The sequence below is a fragment of the Musca autumnalis genome, unplaced genomic scaffold (assembly GCF_047663935.1).
Source record: "Musca autumnalis isolate F117 unplaced genomic scaffold, ASM4766393v1 scaffold_2, whole genome shotgun sequence".
Taxonomy (NCBI): Eukaryota; Metazoa; Arthropoda; class Insecta; order Diptera; family Muscidae; genus Musca; species Musca autumnalis.
In genome coordinates this window covers 236,262,790-236,283,319 of record NW_027411755.1, presented here as the reverse complement: position 1 = coordinate 236,283,319, position 20,530 = coordinate 236,262,790, and the positions used below count along the sequence as shown (strand labels likewise).

Genomic DNA, 20,530 nt, shown 5'->3' with positions numbered 1-20,530 from the left:
AAAAATTCAAGATTAAAAAAATCTTTGAAAAATTTACGATTTAAAAGAAAATATTCTTAAAAAAATCCACTACTTTTGAAAAATGTTCTTAAAAAATTCACATTTAAAAACAAAACTCATGATTTTTAAAAAAATATTCTTCTTAAAAAATCATCTAAAAATATTCTTAAAAAATTCAAATTTAAAAACAAAACTCATGATTTTTAAAAAATATTGTTCTTAAAAAATATTAAAATAAAATATTCATAAAAAATTCACATAATTTAAAAAAAATCATGATTTTTAAAATATATTCTATTTAAAAAATATACGATTTTTGAAAAAAAAAATCCTTTAAAAAATTCACGATTTTTGAAAAAATATTCTTTAAAAAGCCACTATTTTTGAAAAAATATTCTTTAAAATATCCACGATTTAAAAAAATATTCTTTAAAATATCCACGATTTAAAAAAATATTCTTTAAAAAATCCACGATTTTTAAAAAATCTACGATTTTTGAAAAAAAATATTCTTTAAAAAATCCTCGAACCCTGAAAAAAATATTGTTTAAAAAATCCAGGATTTTTCAAAAATGTTCTTTGAAAAATCCAGGATTCTTGAAAAAATATTCTTTAAAATATTCTTCTTTCACATTTACGATTTTTGAAAAGATATTCTTTAAAAAATCCATGATTTTTGAAAAAAAAATCATTACAAATCTACGATCATTAAAAAATATTCTTAAAGAATTCAAATTATTTAAAAAATCATGATTTTTGAAAAAATATTCTTTAAAAAGCCACTATTTTTGAAAAAATATTCTTTAAAATATCCACGATTTAAAAAAATATTCTTTAAAATATTCACGATTTAAAAAAATATTCTTTAAAAAATCCACGATTTTTAAAAATATATTTTTTAAAAAATCTACGATTTTTGAAAAAAAAATATTCTTTAAAAAATGCACGAACCCTGAAAAAAATATTTTTTAAAAAATCCAGGATTTTTCAAAAATGTTCTTTGAAAAATCCAGGATTCTTGAAAAAATATTCTTTAAAATATTCTTCTTTCACATTTACGATTTTTGAAAAGATATTCTTTAAAAAATCCATGATTTTTGAAAAAAAAAATCATTACAAATCTACGATCATTAAAAAATATTCTTAAAGAATTCAAATTATTCAAAAAATCATGATTTTTTTAAAAATCCACGATTTAAAAAAAAATTCTTTGAGAAATCCACGATTTTTGAAAAAATATTTTTTAAAAGACTCACGATTTTTGAAAAAAAATCATTAAGAAATCCACGATTTGTAAAAAAAAAAATTCTTTGAAAAATCCTCGATTTTTGAAACAAAATACTTTAAAAAATCCACGATTCTTGAAAAAAAAAATATTCTTTAAAAAATCCACGATTTTTGAAAAAATATTTTTTTAAAAATCCACGATTTTTGAAAAAAGAATATTCTGTAATAAATCCATGATGTTTGAATATTCTTTAACAATTCTACGATTTAAAAAAAAAATATTCTTAGAAAATCCATGATTTTTAAAAAAATATTCTTTAATAAATTCACGATTTTTGAAAAATTATTCTTTAAAAAATCCACAGTTACAACCCTTTAAAAATCCACTATTTTTGATTTTTTTAGAGGTAGTTTACACTATCTATTAATGTCATATGACACGAAATAAAAACATTCCATATCTACCCACGCAGGTAATGTGGAGACGTAAGTTTATTACATTTTTGCTGGTGTCGACGCACAAAGAAAATGGCGTAAGGAAAATCCCCAATATTGCACATATTTGTGACTATATAATGATGGAAAATTTCATGTCATATGACATTTACATACAGTGAAAACTACCCCTTAGAGGTAGTTTACACTATCTATCAATGTCATATGACACGAAATAAAAACATTCCATATCTACCCACGCAGGCAATGTGGAGACGTAATTTTATTACAATTTTGCTGGTGTGGACGCACAAAGTAAATCGCGTAAGGAAAATCCCCAATATTGCACATATTAGCGACTATATAATTATGGAAAATTTCATGTCATATGGCATTTACATATAGTGTAAACTACCTCTTACTGTAGTTGCATTTAATGCATGTTCGCTTTTTAACAATCAATTGGTCTGTACCTTTACTTTTGAAAGTGGTAAGACCGGCAAAAGTAGCAAAAGTTGTAAACTGCTATCATATGAATTGTATGGTGTCTGAAGTAAAGGAACGCTTTTCGAGTAAAAAGTGGTAAAACTTGAAGATTCTTGCACGTAAAGGAACAGAGCTAATTTGTGTATTTTGACGCCGTTACTTTTTCTGCTATCAGTACTTGATATTTACTTATATGAGTACTCGGTATTTACTTATATGACGCTATGTGTGAGTGTCATTTATTTGCAAGTGTTAGTGTTTGCATAAGGTGTAGCGGCATTATATGAAAATTGAATTAAAAATATTTTCTTATTAAAATTCCTGGAAATACATAAAAACTGGAAGAACCATGGTTGATTATCCCGATATACTAAACTTTTCTCGAGATGAGCTATTGGAGGAATTCTGTAAGCTCTTTGATCGCTATCAAGATCTGAAGGAGTCAAATGAAGCTGATACACAAAAAATACACGAACTCAAACGATCATTAGATACTGCCACTGCTGCCCAAGCCTACTTATCCCAAGAGTTGGAGCAATATACGAGCAGCGAAAACAATCAGGATGACAATGAATTGCAAAAGGCTCTGAGTGAATTGGCTGAGTTAAGGAAGCGTCATAGTAAGCTGGAATTATCCTATAACACTTTGCAACAAGATCACAATGCACTGCTGGAAGAAAATGCTGCACTTACGAAAACAATAGAAGAATTGACTAAACGTAAAGAAAGTGAACCAGCTGTGGTTGAATGCAAGACTTCGGAAGAAGATTTGCAGCGCATACAAATGTTGGAGTGTGAAAATATGGATTTGTTACAGAAAATGGAAGATTTTCAAGAGCAAACTGTACGCTATACCCTAACCATAGCAGAGTGTGAGGTAAGTTATAATGGTCAGTATTGTTTGTTTAGTAAGAGGTTTTAAAATTTTTTGTGATATGTTTTAGAAAAATATCGAAATTCTTCGTGATCAAATCAACTGTTTAGAGGAGAATTTACAGTCGAAAAAGGCAGATCTTGATGAAAAGGTTCAAATTCTCGAAAGTACTCAAGAGCAATTGGCTGAAGCTAATGCCCAAATTGCAATGTTATCGGCTGCTCCAGAAAATAATGGTAAGATTTGAAGCTGATTTTTAAAACGTTTTCTGTTCAGTTTTTGGTGTTTTTATTTCTTTAATACTGCAATTATATGTATGAATGTCTTTCTTTTTTAGATCGCAAAGGAAACTCCTTATTTGCCGAAGTGGATGATCAACGCCAGGCCATGAAACAATTATTAAATTCCCAAAAGAAGAGTTACATGCAAATGAAAAAGATCTACAATGAAAGTGAGCATGAAATTCGCCGTTTAAAACGTGAAAATATTGCCATGCATACTGAGTTGGAGGCATGTAGTGCAATATTTTGTAACGCTGATAAAATTTATCAAGGTACGTAATGCAAATATGATTCTATAAAAGTCATAGAATATTTTGTATCTTATAAAGCTTGAATGTTTTTCATATTGTCCAATTTCATTCAAACACAATTTATACTATAACCTCAAACATTTGATTTTCCACTACCGGAGGAACACATAAAATGCAATATAATAGAAAGTCTATTGCATTGGGCCATTGCAATAGACGCTTTTAGAACTAGTGGTCGTTTAATGCTACCCACCCCACACATGTACAGATTTTGTGATGCTATTATGACTGGATGGCAATGACCTTTACTCGGTAGACACACGGTGAAAACTTTCTTAAGCTATTTTTAAGTTTTTTGAGAGAGGGGAGAGGAGGGAGATCTCTGTTCTTAATTCACACCAAAAACTTGAAAATTACATAGAAACTTTTTAGTTTAAAGTTTTTTGTGACTACCAATAATCGTCAATTTTTGAAGAATATTTTTTCGGATTATGAAAGAATATTTATTCAAATACATTATCGACAACTTAACGCATAATTTTTCAAAAAGCGTAAAATTTTAAAGAATATTTTTTCCAAAAATTTGGATTTTTTAAAGAATATTTTTCCAAAAATCGTGGATATTTTAAAGAATATTTTTTTAAAAATTGTGAATTTTTTAAAGATTTTTTTAAAAATTTGTGGATTTTTGATGAAAATAATATTTATTCAAAAATTATAATATTTTTAAAAAATCGTGAATTTTTAAAGAATATATTTTCAGAAATCATGGACTTTTCAAAGATTTTTTTCAAAAATCTTGATTTTTTTTAAATTATTTTTTTCATAATCGTGGGTTTTTTAAAAAATATGTTTTTCTATGGATTTCTAAAAAAATATTTTTTCATTATAGTGGATTTTTTTATAAAAATATTTTTTCTGATCTTTGATTTTTAAAGAAATATTTTTTCATAATCGACCATTTTTTAAAAAAATATTTTTTCACAATCGAGGATTTTAAAAAAAAATATTTTTCACAATCGAGGATTTAAAAAAAAAAAATATATTATTTCATAATCGTGGATTTTTTAAAAAATAAGTTTTCATAATCCTGGATTTTTTAAAAAATATTTTTTCATAATCGTGGATTTTTTAAAAAATATTTTTTCATAATCGTGGATTCTTTAAAAAAATATTTTTTCATAATCATGGATTCTTTAAAAAATATTTTTTCATAATCGTGAATTTTTTAAAAAATATTTTTTCATAAACGTGGATTTTTAAAAAAAATATTTTTCATAATCGTGGATTTTTAAAAAATATTTTTTCATAATCGTGGATTTTTAAAAAAATATTTTTCATAGTCTTGGATTTTTTAAAAAATATTTTTTCATAATCGTGAATTTTTTAAAAAATATTTTTTCATAATCGTGGATTTTTTAAAAAATATTTTTTCATAGTCGTGGATATTTTTAAAAAATATTTTTGCATAGTCGTGGATATTTTTAAAAAATATTTTTGCATAGTCGTGGATATTTTTAAAAAATATTTTTTCATAATCGTGGATTTTTTAAAAAATATTTTTTCATAATCGTGGATTTTTTAAAAAATATTTTTTCATAATGGTGGATTTTTTAAAAAATATTTTTTCATAATCGTGGATTCTTTAAAAAATATTTTTTCATAATCGTGGATTTTTTAAAAAATATTTTTTCATAATCGTGGATTTTTTAAAAAATATTTTTTCATAATCGTGGATTTTTTAAAAAATATTTTTTCATAATCGTGGATTTTTTAAAAAATATTTTTTCATAATCGTGGATTCTTTAAAAAATATTTTTTCATAATCGTGGATTTTTTAAAAAATATTTTTTCATAATCGTGGATTTTTTAAAAAATATTTTTTCATAATCGTGGATTTTTAAAAAAATATTTTTTCATAATCGTGGATTTTTTAAAAAATATTTTTTCATAATCGTGGATTTTTTAAAAAATATTTTTTCATAATCGTGGATTTTTTAAAAAATATTTTTTCATAATCGTGGATTTTTTAAAAAATATTTTTTCATAATCGTGGATTTTTTAAAAAATATTTTTTCATAATCGTGGATTTTTTAAAAAATATTTTTTCATAATCGTGGATTTTTTAAAAAATATTTTTTCATAATCGTGGATTTTTTAAAAAATATTTTTTCATAATCGTGGATTTTTTAAAAAATATTTTTTCATAATCGTGGATTTTTTAAAAAATATTTTTTCATAATCGTGGATTTTTTAAAAAATATTTTTTCATAGTCGTGGATATTTTTAAAAAACATTTTTTTCAGATCGTGGATTTTTTAAAAATTTTTTTCAGAACGTGGATTTTTTAAAAAATATTTTTTCAGATCTTGGATTTTTTAAAAAAATTTTTCAGAACTTGGATTTTTTAAAAAATATATTTTCATAATTTTGTTTAAAAAACAACTGTTTTATAATCATGGATTTTTTAAAAAAATAAGTTTTCATAATCGTGGATTTTTTAAAAACTATTTTTTCATAATCGTAGATTTTTTAAAAAATATTTTTTCATAATCGTGGATTTTTTAAAAAATATTTTTCCATAATCTTGGATTTTTTAAAAAATATTTTTTCATAATCGTGGATTTTTTAAAAAATATTTTTCCATAATCTTGGATTTTTTAAAAAATATTTTTTCATAATCGTGGATTTTTTAAAAAATATTTTTTTTAAATATATTTCCATAATTTTGTTAAAACAAAAAACAACTTTTTCATAGTCGTGGATTTTTTAAAAATATTTTAAGAACGTGGATTTTTTAAAAAATATATATTTTCATAATTTATAAAAAATAACTTTTTTATCGTCGTGGATTTTATAAAAATATTTTTCATAGTCGCAGATTTTTATAAATATTTTTTTTGAAAAATGTGTAGTGTATTTTTTAATCAAATTTTTTAACAATGGTGGATTAAAAAAATTGATGTAGCGGATTTTTAAAAATATTTTGTTCATTTTTGTGAATTTCTTAAAAAATATTTTTTCATAGTCGTAGATATTTTTGAAAAGTATGTTCATTATATGTAGTGAATTTTTTAATCAATTTTTTTCACAATCGTGGATTAAAAAATTTAAATTGTGGTTTTTTAATCATTTTTTAAATCTTGGATTAAAATTTTTTCATGAAAAAAACTATTTTTTCCATTTTTGTGAATTTCTGTGAATTTCATAATCGTGGATTTTTTAAAGAATGAACAAATAATCATTAAAAATCAACTATTATTGGAAAATCGTTATAATAATCGTGAATTCCTTAAAAAATATTTGAAGCAATTGTGATTTTTTTTAAAGATTTTTTTTGTTGATTTCTTTGTAAAAAAAATTTAAAAAACTGTTTTTTTAACATTTTCTGTAATCGTGGGTGTATTTTTTTGAGTATTTTCAATAATCGTGGATATTTAAAAAATATTTTTTCATTACTCATGGTTTTTTTTTTTATTTTTTAACAAATTTTTTGTTCAACATTCGGGGAATTTTATAAAAATATTTTTTTCAATAATGTGGGTTTTGAATCTTAACAAATTTCTTTAAAAAGATAATTTCCTTGCTTTCTTTTTGCAGAAAAACTCAATGAACGCGTACGCAGTCTACTAAGTCAAAATGAAGAGCTTGAACGGAAATTAAAATGGAATCAAGAGCGACTAAATGATTTGGCTAAGGAGAAAGGCGTTCTATGGCTTGATTCAATGCTCAGTTATTGCAAGTATGAGTTAACCAAACGCGTTGCAACATGTGTAGATTATATAGGACATTTTATGAAAACTTGGTGTTTTACCAAGCCTCGCTTTCTACTTTAAAGAAACCCCCTTTCAAATCCCTCCTTATGCATCTCAAACCAAAGCATGTTATTTTCGTAACTAAAAACAAAAAACATTTACTAAAATCAAAACAGTCTATCCCAGGAGTACATTTAAAAATGTATTTCTTCTAGCATATAAGTAGTGATTAAGGTCCTTTTTTTCTAAAATTAACTGCATTGCATCATCTATTGTTTATAAAACGTAGTCTGTCCCAATTAGTATGGAATGTACATACCGCATAATACTCTTAAGATACATAAACAAAAACTACAGTAAAGCTGATTTAAAACATCGTCGATAACAATTTGTCCTTACAATCTTTGTAACAGAAAGGAAACGGAAGATCTCAAACGGCAGCTACATAGTGTACGTTTACAAAAGGCCAATTTGGAGGAACAACAAAGGAACTCACAACAAGATTTGGCTAGGTATGTAAAACAAATCATTTTGGACCAATAACTTAAGTATTTATTTTCTGTTCCGCTTTTCTATTTTTAGATGGAGATTTGAGGCATTGAAATCACGTTGTCTATTGATGGATCGTGAACATTTATTAACTGAAAATAAAATTGAATTTAAACCTGTTCATTCATTTGAATTTCATATCGGCGAAAAGGAACAGAATGAGGCAAGGCCACGTATTGTTAGTAGTCGTCGTAGTGCCACATTTGAAAATATAACACGTAAATCGATGACTCCACAAAAGGTGGCAACAATAAAAGATGAAAATGATAATTCTCTAGTAGAACCATCAATTGTCAAGGACAACAAACAGGAGGAGAATACTCAAGAAATTGGCACTGTTAAACTTGAACCGCAAGAGAAATCAAATCACGTGACTGAAGATAAAGAGAATATCACACCAGTTGGTAGTGAAAAATCTGTAAAACTTGTATCACCAACGAAGAGTCCTTTAGAAAACAAAGTATTGACAACTGAAATTTCAAACACCCCACCCTCACGTTCTATACTCACCAAACAACGTGATTTATTCTCCAAAGAACCATCTAAAATTGTTAAATTTTCCTCCAAAGAAGATTTGGTACATAGCTTTACACCCCAAACTCCGTCGCCAAGTGAGTTAGTGACTGCATCAGCAGCGTCTGTAACACCAGTCACTGGGGCAACTGCTGCTGCTTCTTCTAACGCCGGCAATACTAAAGATAAGAAATCAGCTACATTTGCTACAACTCCAGCTGCCAAAAAGAACACCAGCAAAGCTGTTGTTAATCAAACTCGTGCAAAATCAAACATTGTCGTACGTCGTGTCTTCGTAGGATCTAAGCATGACTAGACTATTTTAAATATTTATGTATTTGTATAAGTTTTATTTAAATCTAACAATTTTATATGTATGTGTAAACCCATGTCTGATATTATAATTGTCTTTTTTTAAATTTATTCATCATTCTTGCCAATTAAAATTTGTACTTTATAAAAATTAAAAAAATTGCTCGACTTTTTTTAAGAATAGATTTTCAAGCTCTTTTAAACAAAGGTAAATGTGTTTAAAATATTTTTCAACAAAGTGGAGTTTTAAGGAATTTTTCAAACAACGTTCTCTTTTACAAAATTTGTTCAACAACAGTTGATTTTTTAGAAATCATTTTTCAGCAAAAGTTGGGGATTTTTGAAATGTTTTTTTATTTTCAACAAATGTGGATTTTTTAAAAATTATTTTTCAACTTACGTGGATTTTTTAATAAATTGGTTTTAAAAATATTTTTCAACAAATGTGGATTTTTTAAAAATTATTCTTCAACAAATGTGGATTTTTTAAATATTATTTTTCAACAAATGTGGATTTTTTAAAAATTATTTTTCAACAAATGTGGATTTTTTAAAGAATAATTTTTCAACGTGGATTTTTTAAAAAATAATTTTTCAACCTGTATTTTTTAAAAAATATTTTTGCCATGAATTTTTAAAAAATACTTCAATTGATTTATTAACGTGGATTTTTTAAAAAATAATTTTTCACGTGGATTTTTTAAAAATAATTTCTTGACGTGGATTTTTTAAAAAATAATGTATTTTTAACAAACGCAGATTTTTTAAAAATTATTTTTCAACTTACGTGGATTTTTTAAAAAATAGGTTTTAAAAATTATTTTTCAAAAAACGTGGATTTTTTAAATATTATTTTTCAACAAATGTGGATTTTTTAAATATTATTTTTCAACAAATGTGGATTTTTTAAATATTATTTTTCAACAAATGTGGATTTTTTAAAAATTATTTTTCAACATATGTGGATTTTTTAAAAATTATTTTTCAACAAATGTGAATTTTTTAAAAATTCTTTTTCAACAAATGAGGATTTTTTAAAGAATAATTTTTCAACCTGTATTTTTTAAAAAATATTTTTTTCATGAATTTTTAAAAAATAATTCTTCAACGTGGATTTTTTAAAAAATGATTTATTAACGTGGGTTTTTTAAAAAATATTTTTTCACGTGGATTTTTTAAAAAATAATTTCTTAACGTGGATTTTTTAAAAAATAATGTTTCAACATCGATTTTTTGAAAAATAATTTTTTAAAGTGGATTTTAGAAACTATTTTTTTTTTAATAAACGTAGATTTTTAAATAATTTTTCAATAAACCTTGGTGTTTTAAAAATAATTTTTTGAAAATAATATTCAACAAGCTTGGATTTTCTAAAAACTATTTTAAAAAATAATTTTTCAACGTGGATTTTTTAAAAAAATATTTTTCAACGTGGATTTGTTAGAAAAGTTTTTTAACAAACGTGGATTTTTTAAAAATAATATTTAGAAGTGGATTTTTAAAAAAAATCAACGTGGATTTAAAAAAAAATCAATGTGGATTTTTAAAGAAAAAAAGTCAACGTGGATTTTTAAAAATAATTTTTAGAAGAGGATTTTTAAAAAAAATTCAACGTGGATTTTTAAAGAAAAAAATCAGCGTGGATTTTTAAAAAAATTCAACGTGGATTTTCTAAAAAAATTCAACGTGGATTTTCTAAAAAAAATCAACGTGGATTTTCTAAAAAAAATTCAACGTGGATTTAAAAAAAATTCAACGTGGATTTTCTAAAAAAATTACTTTTTCAACGTGGATTTTTTAGAAACTAATTTTTTTAATAAAAGTACATTTCAACGTGAATTTTTTAAAAATAATTTTTCAACGTGGATTTTTTAAAAAAATAATTTTTTAACGTGGATTTTTTAAAAAAATAATTTGTCAACGTGTATTTTTAAAAAAAATAATTTTTCAACGTGGATTTTTTAAAAAAATATTTTTTCAACGTGGATTTTAAAAAAAAAATTTCAACGTGGATTTTTTAAAAAAATAATTTTTCAACGTGGATTTTTTAAAAAAATAATTTTTCAACGTGGATTTTTTAAAAAAATAATTTTTCAAAGTGGATTTTTTAAAAAAATAATTTTTCAACGTGGATTTTTTAAAAAAATAATTTTTCAACGTGGATTTTTTAAAAAAAATAATTTTTCAACGAGTAGTTTTTATTAAATAATTTTTAACGTTTAGTTTTTATTAAATAATTTTTTACGCGTAGTTTTTATTAAATAATTTTTTAACAAATTATCTTTCAACGTGGATTTTAATAAAAAATATATTATTTAACGCTTATTTGTTAAAAAATAGTTTTTTAACAATAGCGGATTTTTCTAAAAATAATTTTTCAACGTGGATTTTTTAAAAAATAATTTTTCAACGTGAATTTTCTAAAAAATACTTTTTTAACGTGGATTTTTTAAAAAATAATTTTTCAACGTAGATTTTTTAAAAAACAAATTTTAACGTGGATTTTTTAAAAAATAATTTTTTAACGTGGATTTCCTAAAAAAAATAGTTTTTAACGTGGATTTCCTAAAAAAATAGTTTTTAACGTGGATTTTTTAAAAAATAATTTTTTTAATAATTATTTTTTAAAAATTATTTTTTTAACGTGGATTTTTTAAAAAATAATTTTTTTAATAATTATTTTTTAACGTGGATTTTTAAAAAATATTTTTTTTAATAATTATTTTTTAACGTGGATTTTTTAAAAATTATTTTTTTAACGTGGATTTTTTAAAAAAATAATTTTTTTAATAATTATTTTTTAACGTGGATTTTTTAAAAATTATTGTTTCAACGTCGATTTTTTAAAAAATCATTTTTCAACGTCGATTTTTTAAAAAAATATTTTTCACCGTGGATTTTTTAAAAAATCATTTTTCAACGTGGATTTTTTAGAAACTAATTTTTTCTAATAACGTATATTTTTAAATAATTTTTCAATAAACGTAGATTTTGTAATAAACGTGGCCTTTTTAAGACAATAATTTTTCAACAAACGTGGCGTTTTTTAAAAAATACTTTCGAACAAACGTGCACTTTTAAGAAAATATTTTTGAACAAACGAGGATTTTTTGAAAACGTGGATTTTTTAAAAAATGATTTTTCAACATATGTAGGTGTATTTTTTAAAAAATAATTTTTCAAGAAACGTGGATTTTTTAAATAATGATTTTTCAACATATGTGGATTTTTTTAAAAGTTATTTTTAACAAACTTGGATTTTTTTTTAAAAATAATTTTTCAATGTGGATTTTTTAAAAAAAAATAATTTTTCAACGTGGACTTCAAAAAAATAAAGTCGACGTGCATTTTTTAAAAAATAATTTTTTAACGGTTAGTTTTTATTAAATAATTTTTTACGCCTAGTTTTTATTAAATAATTTTTTAACGCGTAGTTTTTATTAAATAATTTTTAACGCGTAGTTTTTATTAAATAATTTTTAACGCGTAGTTTTTATTAAATAATTTTTCAAAAATTATCTTTCAACGTGGATTTTACAAAAAATATTTTTCAGCGCGTATTTGTTAAAAAGTAGTTTTTTAACAATAGCGGATTTTTTAAAAAATAATTTTTCAACGAGGATTATTTAAAAAACAAATTTTCAACGTGGATTTTTTAAAAAATAATTTTTTAATAAACGTAAATTTTTTAATATTTTTAAATAATTTTTTAATAAAATAATTTTTCAATAAGCATAGATTTTTTGAAAAATCGTAGATTAAAACAAATAATTTTGCAATAAACGTGGCCTTTTTTAATAATTTTTCAACAAACGCGGGTTTTTGAAAAAACTATTTTTAACGAAAGAGGGTTTTTTTAAAACTTGGATTTTTAAAAAAATAATTTTTCAACAAAAGTGGATTTAAAAAAAAATCAACAAACGTGGATTTAAAAAAAAAATCAACAAACGTGGATTTATAAAACAAAATTTTCAACAAACGTGGATTTTTTTAAAAAATAATTTTTAGCAAACGTGGATTTTTTAAAAACTAATTTTGCAATAAACGTGAATTTTTTTAAAAAATAATTTTTAGCAAACGTGGATTTTTTAAAAACTAATTTTGCAATAAACGTGGCCTTTAAAAAAAAAAATTCTTCAACAAACGTGACCATTTAAAAAAAATATATTTTTGAACAAACGTGCATTTTAAAAAAATGTTTTTGAACAAAAGTGCATTTTAAAAAAATATTTTTGAACAGACGTGCATTTAAAAAAAAATATTTTTGAACAAACGAGGATTTTTTGAAAACGTGGAATTTTTAAAAAATAATTTTTAAACTTGGATTTTTTAAAAAATGATTTTTTAACATAGGTGGATCTTTTAAAAAATTATTTTTCAATAAACGATTTTTTTTAAATTATTTTTCAACAAACTTGTATTTTTTTTTTTAAAAATTATTTTACAAACGTGGGTTTTCCAACTGTCATTCCCATTTTTATTTTGTTGTTGCAATGTGTGCAATTTTGCACGCCGTTACTTAATTTCTCAATCGACTCAGTGATCCATCCAATGGCAGTAATCATCTGTTGACAATTTAGCGCGGCTAAGGAAAAGAAGAAGAAGAACGAGAGGCAAACAAAAAACACAAATCGTGCGACGCCAAACCAAACTTCAAAATTTTTTCAACCCAATAAATCCAAACAAAACTAACTATGGAGGATGAATTCTTCAATATTCCGCTACAGGATGTTAAACGTGAAATAAGGCGTGGCATTGTCGAGTGTCAAAAACGCGGCTTGATGCAGAGTGTCAAATGGTTGGCTGAAATGAACCATGGTCTGGCTGATGTTGAGCTGGACGGGGATAAGTGTGACTTCAGTGAAGCTGTCATGGAGGGAATCGCACCAGCTGAATATGATAGCTATTATTTGGCCAAAAGTTATTTCGATGTAAGGGAATATGATCGAGCTGCGTATATGGTGAGGAATTGTGAATCGGCCGTACCCAAGTTTCTACATTATTATGCCACCTATATGGGGCTGGAAAAGCGAAGACTTGACTCCACAACCGATCAATCGAATTTAAATGATTCAGGACATGTCAAGGATTTGGCAGAGTTATTGGCCACATTAAGGGCAGAATATTCAAGGGGTCGTTTAGATGGTTATGGCATGTATTTGTATGGTGTTATTTTGAAAGCTTTAAATCTCAATCAGGCTGCCCATCAAGTTTTGGTGCAGTCTATACGTTTGTCACCCATGTTGTGGGCCTCTTATGTGGAATTGTCTCCTTTGGTTACCGAAAAGGAAAAACTACAGACAATGCATTTTGGTGGTCATTGGATGCGTTATTTCTTTATTGCTCATACATACATTGAAATGTATTTGAATGATGAAAGTCTCAAGGCATATGAAGAGCTGCAGGCAGCTGGCTTTCGCAAATGTGTTTATGTGACATCACAGATGGCGCTGGCGTATCATAATAAGAGAGGTAAACGCTTTTTTTGTTTTAATTGTTTTTTCATAACACAATTTTGTTGCTTGCTTTCAGATGTCGATAAAGCCATTGAAATCTTCCAAGAGTTGCAGGAAGTGGATCCTTATCGTCTAGATAATATGGATACCTATTCCAATTTACTTTTTGTAAAGGAACTTAAAACAGAAATGGCCCAGCTGGCCCACAAAGCAGTGGGTATTAATAAATATCGTCCAGAGACGTGTTGTGTTATTGGTGAGTTTGAAAGTGGAGAAGTTATGGGAAAGGTTTGGGCTAATTTTCTCATCTCTTCTTCAAGGTAATTATTACAGTATACGCTGTGATCATCAAATGGCCATAATGTATTTCCAAAGAGCCTTAAAATTGGATCCAAAATTCTTGGCGGCCTGGACATTGATGGGTCATGAATTTATGGAATTGAAAAATACCAATGCAGCTATACAAAGTTATCGCAAGGCTGTGGGTAGGTTTTTTGGAGTCGCAATTGAGGCTTATTGTCAATTTAAATTCCCCGTGAGTATTGCCACTCTCTCCCCTAAGGCAGAGAAACAAAACTCACGGTGAATTTGTTAAGAATAAGGAAGAAGAATACCTTCCGTAGAATGAATTGAATAATTTCAAATCTTCTCTTCTTCTTGCAGAGGTTAATAAACGTGACTATCGTGCCTGGTATGGCTTGGGACAGGCCTATGAAATACTGAAAATGCACTATTATAGCTTGTATTATTTTAAAATTGCCCATCAATTAAGACCCTACGATAGTCGTATGCTTGTGGCCTTGGGTGAAACTTATGAGAAACTGGAGAAATGTGAAAATGTGAGTTTCTTGAATCGACTTGGAAAAATGGGACGTGGGACGGGTAAAGTGGGGTTCTTGAATCGACTTGGAAAAATGGGACGGGTAAAGTGAGGTTCTTGAATCGGCTTGGAAAAATGGGACGTGGGACGGGTAAAGTGAGGTTCTTGAATCGACTTGGAAAAATGAGACGTGGGACGGGTAAAGTGAGGTTCTTGAATCGACTTGGAAAAATGGGACGTGGGACGGGTAATGAAAACATTTCCAGTAGCATACAATCTGCTACAACAAAAACAATTCAAAGATTTGCTTATATTTTCGTAATAATTTATTTACAGGCCATTAAGTGCTATAGTAAAGCCTGTGATGTGGGTGACATTGAAGGAATTGCCATGTTCAAAATGGCAAATCTTCATGAGAAGTTGGGTGAATTTGATTTGGCTGTGCATTGTTATATGCTCTACTGTTCCGATGAACGGGCTGCAGCAGACAAACAAAGTCTCTACCATGGCTATATGACATTGGCCAATTATTATGAAAGTAAGGGAGAATATGATAGAGCCTCACATTATGCCTACAAGTGTTTGGAATCAGATGATGTAAGTAAAAGAAAATTGCTTCCTAATTGTTCTGTTTCCTCATGTTCATTTTTATCATTGCAGCGTAAATCGGAGGCCAAATCTCTGTTAAAAACCATTGAAAATAAACGCAGTGGCAAGGTGATTTCGTTGGACACCCTACCATCATGCTCCACAGCAACTGTGGCAAATGCTGATACCTCATCCGATGATGATATGGATATGGAATTAAGCGATTATAAGCTTTCCCACAAAGAGTTTCTCTGGAGAAGTTGTGGTGGTAGTGGCGGCTTGCCTGGCAGTTCTGCTGCTGCCACCAGTAGTATGAAATCAAGTGTTAATGATTCAGTGGCTCAGGTGTCATCTTCAAGTAAATCAGCAGCCCTGGGGACACAAAAACTTTCTTCATCAGTGACAGCAGATGAAATGTCACTAAGTGAAAGTGATCTTAATACAAATACCTCAATGCCTGCCACCAATACCGGTTCAAATCTATCCTCCATACCACGGCGAACATCTAGTTCGGGTACACAACCGGCCATAGCCACCACATCTAATATTGGTGAACAAGATGAAGATACGCAATCCATGGAAATGTCTTCAATTTCAATAGACTGAAATTTCAATGCAAGTTAGACAGTAGCAACTGGCAGTCTGTCTGTACGTGTTAAGAAGGTTCCTACACGAGAGTTGTACTTTTTCCTCGAGTTTCAATTGACTTTTAATGTTACATCGTGTATAGTTTTATAAACTAGGTATGCACTTGAGATTTAAAATAATACCACATGCCCACAATGGATGTTATCATTTAAGTTGTAAGTTTAGCTTCTTTTAGCTAGTTATAAATTACCTTTAGAGAATATTTTCTTCCTACTTCCTCCTCTCAAACAATTGTATTTATTAGAATTTTAAATAATTTCATCTCTGTTTTATCTTTGCTTTCTTTTCATGTGTTCAATTAACAAAAAAACGATCAAATACAAAACCATAGTGAACTTTAAGAATATATTTTATTATTTCTACCATGGCAGAGATATCCAAGAAAACTTTTAAAAAATTTGTACCTTTAGAGAAATGCTTTTTGGAAAGGCTTTTCAAGGTAAGATGTATGTAGATTTTTTTTTTTTGAAATTTTATAGACATTATTCCGAGGAGGTATCATAAGGAAAGTGGTCTTTTGAAAAATGTTAAAGCTGTCCCAAAGAAGAATTTTAAAGTGAATATTTTAATGATTTTTTGGGATGCAAAACAAAGGACGATATTTTTACTTGTTTAACAGAGGTTCTTTCGGACACGAGTTGTGGCAAAACAACTCCATATCTCTTCCACAATGGTTAAATCCCCCACCAAACGGCTGGCTTACAACTACTGATCATTTCAGTCATGTCGAACTTCTTTAAAAGTGGTGTTGTACTACGTTAGATACGCCCATCGGAGCTATATGTAGTTTCTTATGGTACTATATCACATTACATGCTGTTTTCTACAAATTCCCTGCCATATCAACTATTACAGTTTGCATCGTTCCAGGAATTGAACGATGCCTAACCCGAGTAGCAGGAAATGAAAACATTTCCTCTAGCATACAATCTGCTACAACAAAAACAATTCAAATATCTGTTTATATATTCGTAATAATTTATTTACAATATCAAAATAGTATAAAAACACTTTTTCATATAAAAAAAAACTTAGTTCTTAAAATATTATCTCTTACATTCTAGAAAATATGTATATCGTTGGAACCCCCCTTAGCCCCTTGATTATAGCGCCTTTTTAATGCGCAACCATAAACTGAACAAGAATAGAATCATTAAACCTAAAATCCATATACACAAAGCCATTACATCTTGCCCGTATAAATCTCCAAACATTCCGAAATCCTTAAGAAATTTCTTTGGATGGCGATAATAACAAAATTCAATACTGCACTCCATCTCAGGGCGATCATAGGCGTAGAGGGATCGCAGCAGACCCTCAATGGTGTAACGGAAAAATGAAATGTCACAAAGTATTTTTAAATATGACGCTACTTCAAAGATGCGTATAAAGAAACCGGAAAAGATCAGTAGCGGTATGGTGAGACATGGGACCAAGAAAACACCCATCTGTAAGAGAAGAACATTATAAGAAGATTAGAGAGTCAGGTAATACAATAAAGAATTAGGGAATAGTTTCAGTTGGTCGCTGGTGGTGAATTTCTCAGGTTCAACAAAAGTTAATGAAAAAATTCTCTATAATGGTGCGTACATTAACTCTCGAAAGGAGTAACCGATTTGTTCCAATCTTTGCACATCATAATAGTTATCCCAGACTGCTTCTGTTTAAGGACATGCCTCGGAACGTTTCACCTAATATGCAGTAGATGGCAACTTGGGCCTCCTACTATACCCTTAGAAGGCCACTCGGGCCACCTACTATACATTCGATGCCCACTTGGGCCACCTACTATGCAGTAGATGACCACTTGAGCCACTTACTATACAGTTGATGGTCACTTGGGTCACCTACTATACAGTTGATGGTCACTTGGGTGCCCTACTTCGCAGTAGATGACCACTTGAGCCACTTACTATACAGTAGATGGTCACTTGGGCCTCGAACTATACCCTTAGAAGGCCACTCGGGCCACCTACTAACATTAGATGCCCACTTGGGCCACCTGCTATGCAGTAGATGACCACTTGAGCCACCTACTATAAATTAGATACCCACTTGGGCCAACTGCTATGCAGTAGATGACCACTTGAGCCACTTACTATGCAGTAGATGACCACTTGGGCCACCTACTATACAGTTGATGGTCACTTGTGTCACCTACTTCGCAGTAGATGACCACTTGAGCCACTTACTATACAGTAGATGGTCACTTGGGCCTCCTACTATACGCTTAGAAGGCCACTCGGGCCACCTACTATACGTTAGATGCCACTTGGGCCACCTGCTATGCAGTAGATGACCACTTGAGCCACTTACTATACATTAGATACCCACTTGGGCCACCTGCTATGCAGTAGATGACCACTTGAACCACTTACTATACATTAGATGCCCACTTGGGCCACCTGCTATGCAGTAGATGATCACTTGAGCCACTTGGGTCACCTTCTATGCAGTAGATGACCACTTGAGCCACTTACTATACATTAGATGCCCACTTGGGCCAACTACTATACAGTTGATGGTCACTTGCGTCACCTACTTCGCAGTAGATGACCACTTGAGCCACTTACTATACAGTAGATGGTCACTTGGGCCTCCTAGTATACTTGGGCCACTTACTACAGATTAGATGCCCACTTGGGCCACCTGCTATGCAGTAGATGACCACTTGAGCACTTACTATACATTAGATGCCCACTTGGGCCACCTGCTATGCAGTAGATGACCACTTGAGCACTTACTATACATTAGATGCCCACTTGGGCCACCTACTATACAGTTGATGGTCACTTGGGTCACCTACTTCGCAGTAGATGACCACTTGAGCCACTTACTATACAGTAGATGGTCACTTGGGCCTCCTACTATACCCTTAGAAGGCCACTCGCGCCACCTACTATACATTAGATGCCCACTTGGGCCACCTGCTATGCAGTAGATGACCACTTGAGCCACTTACTATAAATTAGATACCCACTTAGGCCAACTGCTATGCAGTAGATGACCACTTGAGCCACTTACTATGCAGTAGATGACCACTTGGGCCACCTACTATACAGTTGATGGTCACTTGTGTCACCTACTTCGCAGTAGATGACCACTTGAGCCACTTACTATACAGTAGATGGTCACTTGGGCCTCCTACTATACCCTTAGAAGGCCACTCGGGCCACCTACTATACGTTAGATGCCACTTGGGCCACCTGCTATGCAGTAGATGACCACTTGAGCCACTTACTATACATTAGATGCCCACTTGGGTCACCTGTTATGCAGTAGATGACCACTTGATCCACTTACTATACATTAGATGCCCACTTGGGCCAACTACTATACAGTTGATGGTCACTTGCGTCACCTACTTCGCAGTAGATGACCACTTGAGCCACTTACTATACAGTAGATGGTCACTTGGGCCTCCTACTATACGTTAGATGCCCACTTGGGCCATCTGCTATGCAGTAGATGAACACTTGAGCCACTTACTACACATTAGATGCCCACTTGGGCCACCTGCTATGCAGTAGATGAAGACTTGAGCCACTTACTATACATTATATGCCCACTTGGGCCAACTGCTATGCAGTAGATGACCACTTGAGCACTTACTATACATTAGATGCCCACTTGGGCCACCTACTATACAGTTGATGGTCACTTGGGTCACCTACTTCGCAGTAGATGACCACTTGAGCCACTTACTATACAGTAGATGGTCACTTGGGCCTCCTACTATACCCTTAGAAGGCCACTCGGGCCACCTACTATACGTTAGATGCCCACTTGGGCCACCTGCTATGCAGTAGATGACCACTTGAGCCACTTACTATACATTAGATGCCCACTTGAGCCACTTACTATACATTAGATGCCCACTTGGGACACCTACTATACAGTTGATGGTCACTTGTGTCACCTACTTCGCAGTAGATGACCACTTGAGCCACTTACTATACAGTAGATGGTCACTTGGGCCTCCTACTATACCCTTAGAAGGCCACTCGGGCCACTTACTATACATTAGATGCCCACTTGGGCCACCTGCTATACAGTAGATGACCACTTGAGCCACTTACTATACATTAGATGCCCACTTGGGCCACCTACTATACAGTTGATGGGTCACCTACTTCGCAGTCGATGACCACTTGGGCAACCTACTATGCAATAGATTATATGTAGGATACAGTTATTATGCAGTAGATGGGAAATAGGATCACCTACTATGCAGTAGATGGCCACATGTGTTGGGTATCGTGCTATAAATTCGGGTCCAATACGAATTGAGTGAAATAGGCTGACTTTCGTATTGTCAGTTGCTTTGTATTCGTG

At 29.5% G+C, this 20,530-nt stretch overlaps 3 protein-coding genes across 10 annotated transcripts in view; 2 read left to right on the top strand and 1 right to left on the bottom strand.

Moving 5' to 3' along the window:
- Positions 1-2,372: 2,372 nt before the first annotated feature.
- On the top strand, positions 2,373-8,843 carry Spindly (spindle apparatus coiled-coil protein 1 spindly). The gene is made up of 6 exons (XM_073966362.1): positions 2,373-3,025; positions 3,093-3,258; positions 3,360-3,575; positions 7,155-7,296; positions 7,723-7,821; positions 7,892-8,843. Exons 1-6 carry the CDS (start codon positions 2,498-2,500, stop codon positions 8,685-8,687), a joined length of 1,947 nt encoding a protein of 648 aa, XP_073822463.1. The 5' UTR covers positions 2,373-2,497; the 3' UTR covers positions 8,688-8,843.
- A 4,401-nt stretch (positions 8,844-13,244) lies between these two features.
- On the top strand, positions 13,245-16,536 carry Cdc23 (cell division cycle protein 23). Its single transcript, XM_073971064.1, has 6 exons — positions 13,245-14,155; positions 14,216-14,395; positions 14,460-14,624; positions 14,803-14,978; positions 15,296-15,556; positions 15,620-16,536. Exons 1-6 carry the CDS (start codon positions 13,378-13,380, stop codon positions 16,151-16,153), a joined length of 2,094 nt encoding a protein of 697 aa, XP_073827165.1. The 5' UTR covers positions 13,245-13,377; the 3' UTR covers positions 16,154-16,536.
- A 615-nt stretch (positions 16,537-17,151) lies between these two features.
- LOC141395365 (ATP-binding cassette sub-family G member 4) overlaps positions 17,152-20,530 on the bottom strand; it is a 34,852-nt gene continuing 31,473 nt past the window's right edge. For all 8 annotated transcript variants that reach the window (XM_073971061.1, XM_073971057.1, XM_073971056.1 and 5 more), the window contains one exon: positions 17,152-17,643. In XM_073971061.1, coding sequence (XP_073827162.1) covers positions 17,299-17,643 — 345 coding nt within the window. In that variant the 3' untranslated portion in view covers positions 17,152-17,298. The remainder of the gene's footprint in view (positions 17,644-20,530) is intronic.

What these genes read in the sequence shown, in the direction of transcription:
- Cdc23 (XM_073971064.1), top strand. Translation starts at nt 13,378, where the DNA reads ATGGAGGATGAATTCTTCAATATTCCGCTACAGGATGTTAAACGTGAA. An exon ending in AGAGACGTGTTGTGTTATTG is followed by an intron (nt 14,396 to 14,459) that starts GTGAGTTTGAAA and finishes CTCTTCTTCAAG; the next exon opens with GTAATTATTACAGTATACGC. An exon ending in AAGTTATCGCAAGGCTGTGG is followed by an intron (nt 14,625 to 14,802) that starts GTAGGTTTTTTG and finishes TTCTTCTTGCAG; the next exon opens with AGGTTAATAAACGTGACTAT.
- Spindly (XM_073966362.1), top strand. Translation starts at nt 2,498, where the DNA reads ATGGTTGATTATCCCGATATACTAAACTTTTCTCGAGATGAGCTATTG. An exon ending in TAACCATAGCAGAGTGTGAG is followed by an intron (nt 3,026 to 3,092) that starts GTAAGTTATAAT and finishes GATATGTTTTAG; the next exon opens with AAAAATATCGAAATTCTTCG. An exon ending in TCACAACAAGATTTGGCTAG is followed by an intron (nt 7,822 to 7,891) that starts GTATGTAAAACA and finishes TTCTATTTTTAG; the next exon opens with ATGGAGATTTGAGGCATTGA.